This window comes from Sander lucioperca, chromosome 4 (assembly GCF_008315115.2).
Source record: "Sander lucioperca isolate FBNREF2018 chromosome 4, SLUC_FBN_1.2, whole genome shotgun sequence".
In the NCBI taxonomy this organism is placed as follows: Eukaryota; Metazoa; Chordata; class Actinopteri; order Perciformes; family Percidae; genus Sander; species Sander lucioperca.
In genome coordinates, this window is record NC_050176.1 from 35,474,563 (window position 1) to 35,483,457 (window position 8,895).

General features: G+C 44.0%; 1 protein-coding gene across 1 annotated transcript; it reads right to left on the reverse strand.

Annotated features, from left to right (window-relative positions):
- Positions 1 to 3,541: 3,541 nt before the first annotated feature.
- On the reverse strand, positions 3,542 to 8,447 carry LOC116059215 (nuclear factor 7, ovary-like). Its single transcript, XM_031312168.2, has 2 exons — positions 8,294 to 8,447; positions 3,542 to 5,302 (listed from the first exon to the last, which is right to left on the reverse strand). Exon 2 carries the CDS (start codon positions 5,291 to 5,293, stop codon positions 3,662 to 3,664), a length of 1,632 nt encoding a protein of 543 aa, XP_031168028.1. The 5' UTR covers positions 5,294 to 5,302; positions 8,294 to 8,447; the 3' UTR covers positions 3,542 to 3,661.
- Positions 8,448 to 8,895: the final 448 nt, after the last annotated feature.

The window sequence follows — 8,895 nt, forward strand, 5'->3', positions numbered from 1 at the left end:
TGTGTGTGTGTGAGAGAGAGAGAGAGAGAGAGAGAGAGAGAAAAGGAGCCGTTAGCTCATTGGAGCTAGGCTATGTGTTAGCTGCACAAAAGCTATTTAGCCCCAAGAGGGCGGCAGTGGGCTGGGTTAGGGTTAGGGTTTAATTTTGCAGTGTTACTGTGATATATATATATATGGCTATAATTATCATTTTAGGCTAATGTAATAGCCAATGTTAGCAGCAGGGTTACCCCTGAGTGTACCCCTATGGTTGGTTTATGCCTTAAAATAATGGCCAGGATTTCCGGGAAAAGGTACGATATGTGTGTCTCCATTTCAAACATCACTGCAGGTTGACTGTTTTTAGCAGCAGAGGTTGATTGTGGGCGAGAGGGCGACAACACTGTCGTGGTTAGCTCGCCGAAACTCTACTGCCGCTGCCTCGGCAACGTCCGCTAGCATATAGGCTAACTATAGCCAGTTAGCTTTGTGTGTAACGTAATAAAAACCCACCTATCTCGTAGGAGTGAAGCTTAATATTTCATTCAATAACATTATGGTACAAAAGGAGCTCTAACGCCACAGGTCTTATGTTGACAACGTGGACGCAGATATAAGAAACTACGAAGGCAGTCGTAATATTTACCTAGCTAGCAGGCTAGGCTAACGCTGTTGCGCTAACGTTAGCAAAACAGCGGCGTAGCTTTAGCTAGCAGTCTAAACTTGTCTCGAGTACGGACCTTTAACTATCTACGGTCCGGACTCGAGTACTACAGCCCTGACAGGTAGATATCACTTAGCTGAACAACTGAACAAGCTCCAACTTTTGATTGATCCAATGGGAGCCTGACTCTTACATATGACCCCAATCTGCCCTTCTTATGGCTTGAAGCCATAACCTCTGCCGGTTTTTGCCAAAAACATGCTTCCCCCTAGGTATGTTAAACATCAGGCACCCATCACTGGCTCTGTTTGTACAATTTACCACGCAACAACTCCTTGGCATTTTGACTTACGCTATGCTGCTACTACTACTAGCTACACGAAACACGTCTTCTTTCTGCCCCCCGGTTGCGTGCGCAAGCAGTGATGACGTTGCCGAGAAATCCATGTATAAGACGACCAGCCACGCTGAGGCGGTACTAAAATCTGCAATGGAAAACGGATGCACAGTGTGTCGAGTCGAGTCAAGGCGAGTCGAGCAGGTACCATGTAATGGAAAAACGGCATTACTAACATGTGGCAAACAAAGGGACACACAGGAGCGCCGTTGTGGAGCGGTGCGCGCTGCGGGTTATGTGACTCGCTGTTTGGTCAGCTGTTCACCTTAGCACCTTGTGTGTAGCTATATGTCCGTGTAGTGTGTGTGTTAGCGAAAGGGGAAAGAAAGCCCCTTAGAGAAAGAAAGGCACTTTGAAAAAACAGATTCTCTCACTCAGTACAATAACTAAAACTCCGTGAAAGGGGAGTTAGCAGGTAGCAATTACAGTTTTAACAAACTAGCTGCAATATTCAACACAACATATCAACAATGCACTGTGATCAGAGTACATTCACACATTTCTCTGCCCAGAAAACCTCAAGCCTTCTTACTGTGTGTTCAGTCCGTTTGGTTTGTCCGGCGGATTTCCCACGTAGGACAGAAACGGGTCCGTGTCTGCTTGTCAGCTGATCACGGAGGAAACTTTCCCTCCAAAAAGGCAAAAGGAGGGTAAGCTAGGTCGATGTTAGGAAGAAAAAAGTGAACTCTGTGTGGTCCGATTTCCTTGTAGAGAAGCGGTGTTCTCTTCTGCAGTTTTGAAACATTATGTGTGTTACAGGATCCAGTAGTGTTCCTTCAGAACACCGAGAGATAAATCCACTTTCGCCAGAAATTTTTCGCACAAGCGCTTGTGCGCTTCCTTCAGCAACGGGATTGCAATGGAAGACTGAGATTTTTGTGTGTCAGTGGGTTTTATAGTTTAAGGCCGGTTACACACTGGATGCGTCACGCGAGCGTGTCAGCCGCGTGGCGTGTCCGTTTATATTTCGGCTCCCATGTTTTCTCTGCTTCTCTTTACAGTCATCAGATTTACCTATCGTATAATCAATAATATAGTGCCTCTCCTAGTTATGCTGTTATAATTCTAGACTGCCGAGGAAGTTCCTTCCTTCTTATGACACGCTCTTTTCTTTTGTTTCCTTTTATGCACATCCTGTCCCAGAAGTGCTTGTTACTCACCTAGCTCTGGGGAGTTTACTCCCCGGAGTCCTTATGTTTCTTCTTCGCCCAGAACATCGCCTCGGATTAGGGTGACACCAAGACCTGGGTCTTGGGTGCAGCTGTGGCTATGGACCTGCTACACCCTGCTACGCTCTGCGATTCCCTGCAATGTCTGGCTACGTCCTGCTGCGTCCACCGCGTCCACCCATGCTCTGCTGTGCCACGCTACATCCCGTACCGTCATAACCCCAACCGTCAGACACCGCCCACCAAGAGTCTGGGTCTGCCGAGGTTTCTTCCTAAAAGGGAGTTTATCTGCTAATGCTTGCTCTTGGGGGAACTATTGGAATTGCTGGGGCTTTGTAAATTATAGAGTGTGGTCTAGACCTACTCTATCTGTAAAGTGTCTCGAGATAACTCTTGTTATGATTTGATACTATAAATAAAATTGAATTGAATTGAATGTTAACAGGTTAGAGCTTACACACGCTGCCTGCGTGAGACGCGTGCCTGCTAGAAATAGCACCGACGCCTATTTTTCATGCAAGACGCGAGCGTGTTGGAAGCGTTTCCAGGCAAAATAGAATAGGAAAATATGTTTATATGTCATTTAGACACGAATGCATATTAATAAATGACATCTTGATGTTTGAAAGTCTCAAGGTTTTGACATCAATGTAGATATAAATGTAATAAAAAATTTCAGAGAAAAGATTTTCAAATATTGCACCTGTCATACACAACGAAATATTCTGTAACATATTTCGCAGTCAATACTGCCGGCGTTGTCTTGCTTTAATCAAATCAGTAGGCTATATATTTATGTTTAACAACTCTCTCCCCGTACGTCGAACAAGCCGATATATAAAGGGTAGGATAGGCTACAATAACAACGTAGTGTGTGTTCTGAGTGACGGTCCAACATCAGATAGGCTTATAGGCTCTTTACAGCTAAACTAAGTTGTTATAAACAGACAGCCCACTTACCCATTTTTCAGAGTTTGAATGTGTAGGCGCTACGTCCCAGGATCAGCCCTCCCTGTACCTAGCAGCAGGAGCAGCGCCGCGTCAGACACGCTTCTGGTGTGTAGGACACAGAACAATCCACGCAGCCGCCACGCTTCTGAGACGCAACAGAAACGCCACGCTTGCGCGACGCATCCAGTGTGTAACCGGCCTAAGGCCTCATGCTGTGTTTATGGTCCCGCTGAACCAATAGGAAGACTCGAAACTCTTGAACGTATTTTGTTTGAAAGACCACATGGTCTCTGAGTCTTTTGTCTCTGAGTCACATGTTGGCCGAAATCCCTTTGTTTGAAAAAGATAATGTTTAACTCACTCCTGGACGGTCCCAACACTGACTTTAGCATTAGTGTCAGAAAAGGACTATTTAATACAGTAACTATTTTACATGTTGCTCCTTTAACATTGTCAGGCTCAAATCCAAGTGAAGTCTTAGAAACTAAAGTCAGGGTTTATTTAAAAATGAGTGATGATCAGAGGTGCAGAGTTTTTACCACCATCATTCAGACCAGGACTGAAGTATGGGAAGAGTTTCTCAGTGAAGGAGCAGCCAGTAAAGGAGTAGATAAGAGTTGTAGCATCTACGTCATAAAAGGAGACCAGACCCTCCTCATAATCCACAAACACCCCCACCTTCTGAGGAGGAGACTTCAGAGAGAGACGGACAACATAATCATCAAGAGCTTCGTATTCATTTCCATTCCTCAACCATATAGTCCAGTAACCATCCTCAGGGCTCAGTGTGATCAGTCCCTTCCTATTGTTCAACTCTCTGGCCACTCCAAAATCCCATTCGGTTTTTCCTTTTACCTGAAGCTCATAGTAAAATCTGCCTGAAGGGAAACTCTGCTTTCCCAAGACACAAAGACTGTTAGAAAATCTCTCTGGGTTGTCTGGGAGATTCTTCTTTACATCACCATGATACACTTGTTTCCCATCATCAGACAGGATGAGTTCAGGATGTGCTGTATCACGATCAAGAGTCACATCCACTGCATACTGCTGGACCCTCTTCAGCTCAGACTCAACCAACTTCTTCATCTCTTTACTGAGTGTCTCCTCCAGCTGAGCCACAGCTCTCACCACAGTCCCTTCATATGATGATGGACGGACGCTGACCTCTGTCCAGTCCTTGGTGGGTGGAGCAGCTTTCATGGACTGGAAGCTTTGGAGAAGGTGGAGGTGGTCTTCAGAGCGTGAGAGCTGCTCCACCTCAGTGCTTCTCTTGGTCAGGTCAGAGATTTCCTGTTTCAGCTCTTGAATTAAATGTTCGGCCCATATCTCCTGTGTTCTTTGCTTTTCCTTTATTGTGTTGATGAGCTCATTCAGGCCTCTCTCAACAGACTCCATCAGAGAAGTGAAGACCTGAACACCTTCTGCTATCTCTCTGTCTGCATCTTCCTCACTGAGGTCGACTGAGTGTTTGATCTCCTGAATCTTCAGTCGTCTCTTCTGGATCATCTGCTGAATTTCAGCCTCTGTCTTACCCAGCTCTACCTTCTTTTCTTCATATCCTTCTTTCAGAGGAACAACATCATGCATCTTGTGGTCTAAAACAGTGCAGAGCATGCAGACACATGTCTGGTCGGTCTTACAGAACAGCTCCAGAGGTTTATCGTGCTTCATACACATCCTGTCTTCCAGGTTCTCCACAGGGTCGATCAACTGATGTCTTTTCAGGCCTGACATGGTCAGATGAGACTCCAGGTGAGTCTCACAGTAGGAGACCAGACACACCAGACAGGACTTGAGGGCCTTCAGTTTGGTTCCAGTGCAGACGTCACAGGGAACTTCTCCTGGTTTGGACACTTGTTGCTCTGAGCTGCTGCTGCTGGCTTTCTGTTGAGCTGACTGTCTGAACTGAGCAACCATCTCAGAGATGAAAGTGTTGATGTGCAGCTCAGGTTTTGTGTTGAAAACCGTTTTACACATCGGACACAGGTACTGGTCATTAGTATTCCAGTGTTCAGTGATGCAGTTTCTGCAGAAGTTGTGTCCACATGATGTGGTGACAGGATCAGTGAACACATCCACACAGATGGAGCACAGAAACTGATCTTCAGACAGTTGACAACTGGCTTCAGCCATATCTACACACTGGGAACACAAAAGTGAAAAAAATGAAAAAAAGTGAAAAGTGTGAAAAAATGCAAACATAATGTCTATTTTTTTGTTTGATGAAATGTTTGAGGAATTCAATCTTTTTTCTTATACACTTGGAACTCTAGAGACCACAGTAGCTCAGCTGTAAGCAGTAGCTGACTTTGCAAGCGATTTTCTTCTGGTGAATTGCCACCAGAAGAAAACAACGAGCCACCTGCTTAAAGGAGCGTAATCAACAGCGATGGGAATAACAGCGTTATAAATAACGGCGTTACTAACGGCGTTACTTTTTTCAGTAACGAGTAATCTAATTGATTAATCTTCCCATCTTAATAACGCCGTTACTGTTACTGCCAAAAAATACGGCGCGTTACTATATTTGAAGCTGTTTTTTTTAATCAGACCAACTAGATCTCTGATCGGTTACTTTCATAATTTGTAACTGAATAACTAATTTAGTTACTTTTTCGAAGACGTAACTAGTAACTGTAACTAATTACTTTTTGAAAGTAACTTGCCCAACACTGGTAATCAAATGGAATAATTCTGAAGAAAACAAAAACTGAGCCAGGGTAACTAGGCTACTAAAAGAGGTGTGCCTAAGGATGTTTTCACACCAGCCTCGTTTAGTTCGGTTGAATCGAACTAGAGTTTGTTCAACCCGTTGGTACGGTTCGTTTGGGCAGGTGAGAATACAGCAATCGCACGTGGACTAAACAAGCGTACCGAGACCTGCTTGAAAAGGTGGTCTCAGTACGCTTTCAATCCAACTCTGGAGCAGTTCATTTGTGGTGAGAACGTGATCCGTACTCGAACCACACCGACTATATATTCTCCTCCAGTCTGATGTCTCCTGTAGTCAGGTGTGTTCAGCAGTCTGAGCTGATGTCTCCTGTAGTCAGGTGTGTTCAGCAGTCTGAGCTGATGTCTCCTGTAGTCAGGTGTGTTCAGCAGTCTGAGCTGATGTCTCCTGTAGTCAGGTGTGTTCAGCAGTCTGAGCTGATGTCTCCTGTAGTCAGGTGTGTTCAGCAGTCTGAGCTGATGTCTCCTGTAGTCAGGTGTGTTCAGCAGTCTGAGCTGATGTCTCCTGTAGTCAGGTGTGTTCAGCAGTCTGAGATGCAGCAGAGCAGCTAACTGTAGCAGCTTGCAGTGTTTCTCTCACAGAAACAGACTGTGGTCAAGCTTGGCGTCCGTCACTCGTATCTCCGTGGTCAAACCAGCGGCCGCTAAAGTTGGAGACAGACGCCGGCCGAGCAGAGCGAAGTCTCGAAGACCAGAGCAGACGTAGTCACGTCTCTCACCAAACAATGTCTGACCATTTTAATGAAATGAGCTGGTTTAACCACTAGACCAGAACACAGGACCTTCTTCCTGTGTTTACTTTCTTGCTCCCGCCCCCCAGACACATCTGACCAATAAGAGGAGTGGACATTCTTGCGTGATTTGTAATGACGCATTTTGGTACGTTTGGATTTTTCCAGGTGTGAAACCAAACCAAACCGAACTGACCGAGGGCAAATCGCTCCAAGTTTACAAACTCACCAACTGATTCGGACCAAAGCAAACGAACTACAGGGGTGAAAACGCACTAAGTTCATGTTTGGAATTTACCAAAAATAATCTTGAGACACAGGAAAGTCCCAAGTCTACAGTTTTGGTTTTCAAGTCATTGACAAGTTGTATTGTGTTTTTAGTTATAGTTAATGGCAATGCAAAATGTAAACACCAACAGTGTTACAGTTGTGGTATCTGTATGTACATTATTGGCCTCCTTAACATTTTGAAAGAGTATGTTTTTTAACAACAGCATGTGGCAACTGTAAATTAAAAGTATTGTGTGCACAAACACTGGTGCATCTGAATGACTTATGATATTATTAGTTCTTCACTGACAAAACCTTTACGCCACCTTCCCACTGGCACTTGAAATCAGCTCCGATACGACTGTGAAATGACCAGAAGTCATTAATTTCCTGTGGAGATTTGCACACCGCATGTGAATGGGTCCGAACGAGTGCGGTGCGAAAAAAGCCGTGTCCGTTGGTCATCTGCATGCATTCAAAAAATGTAACTTTTGCGACAGGCAACGGACGGTTGCTATCCGACAATTCAAGCGGAAGTTACTATGGTACTGATAAACAAATCTGAATTCTTAACTTTTAATAAAATAAATAATGATTTCATAACGATAAGTTGTCATGTAATGTTTTAATTTTCATGATTTTCCTAACGTTATTAGGGCAATTAATACAATTGCTCGCGTTAGCTAATCAATGCTTACTAGTTAGCGTTAGCTAACGTCAGCTAGCCTGAGTTCGATAGCTGACGTTAGCTAACGCTAACTAGTTAGCTAGCCTGAGCTCGCTAGCTCAAGTGAATTTATGTTATTCATTCAGACAGCATTCAGAGCAATACTTTTCTCCATGCAGCAGCCTTTCTGTTTATATCTCTATAGCCCTCAGAGGAGAGGTCATAGAGAATTGGACATTCGGACACTGACAGAATGAGTCATTCTCTCCTGATTTCTACTATTCCGACGCTTTCAACGGTGTAGTACGACGTCCACTGGGGGCGTTTTGCGTATTACGGAGCTGATTTCAAGTGCCAGTGAAGGTGGCGTAAGGATAATAACATTAACTCCTGCAATGCAGGAGCTAATGAGGATCCTAAATAAACAAACAAACTGAATAATTTATTTCACAAAAGTTCCTGTTCGAGTAGCGTTGACTTTTGTCAAAGGAAGTTTCGCTCAGCTGCTTGACAGAAGACTCATGCCAACATTAAAAAGTGAAAAAATGAGGGGCTCTCAATGTTAAAAAAAACAAGAAAGTAATTCGTTTAATTATTTGTTGTGCAGTTCCCATACTTCACGTAATAAAAGGACACAATTATATTGGGAGCTCCCAAGTGTGGCAGACATTTCTGTTGCTTTTGAATGTAACATCAGTAAACATTATATATTAATATCATTACAGTTGTACTCACCAGTGTTTGTCAGAGACACTTCTATGCTGCGGAAAAAGATCTGACGTACTCTCGAGTCTTTCTTTAGAGAGAAACAGAGAGACTGATCTCGACTTCAGCTCGGCAGTCACTCTGACAAACTTTCAGTTTCATTTTAAGTGAAGTGAAGCCGAACTCTGCCTTTCTTCGCTGTGATGTTTATACAAGTAAAGAAATCCCAGCAGGCGAGCAGGATTTCCTGCCAGGATGCATTGCAATCCCGCCTCACCAGTGGCCTTACCCAAATCTTCCCAGCTTACTTGTTGTTGGTTGTACATAGCTATAGAGAAAGGGCGGCCACAGCATTTTCCTTCCCTTTTCACTGAGTATGTTTACATGCACACTATGTAATATTCCTGTCTCATTCTGAATATGACAATATTTCCAATTTATGCGGGTCATGTAAACAGCATATTCTGTTCGGATATTCCGAATTAGGTCTTATTCCAAATGTAGTATTTTTGTTATGGTTTGGTTTTCTGTGTGTGTTTTCTCTCTCTCCACTCCCTCCTCTCTTCTGTTTTTCCCTGCAGTGTGTGTGTGTGTGTGTGTGTGTGTGTGTGTGTGTGTGTGTGTGTGTACGA

Excerpts from the sequence above, each read along its gene's own strand:
- LOC116059215 (XM_031312168.2), bottom strand. The coding sequence starts at position 5,293 with ATGGCTGAAGCCAGTTGTCAACTGTCTGAAGATCAGTTTCTGTGCTCC.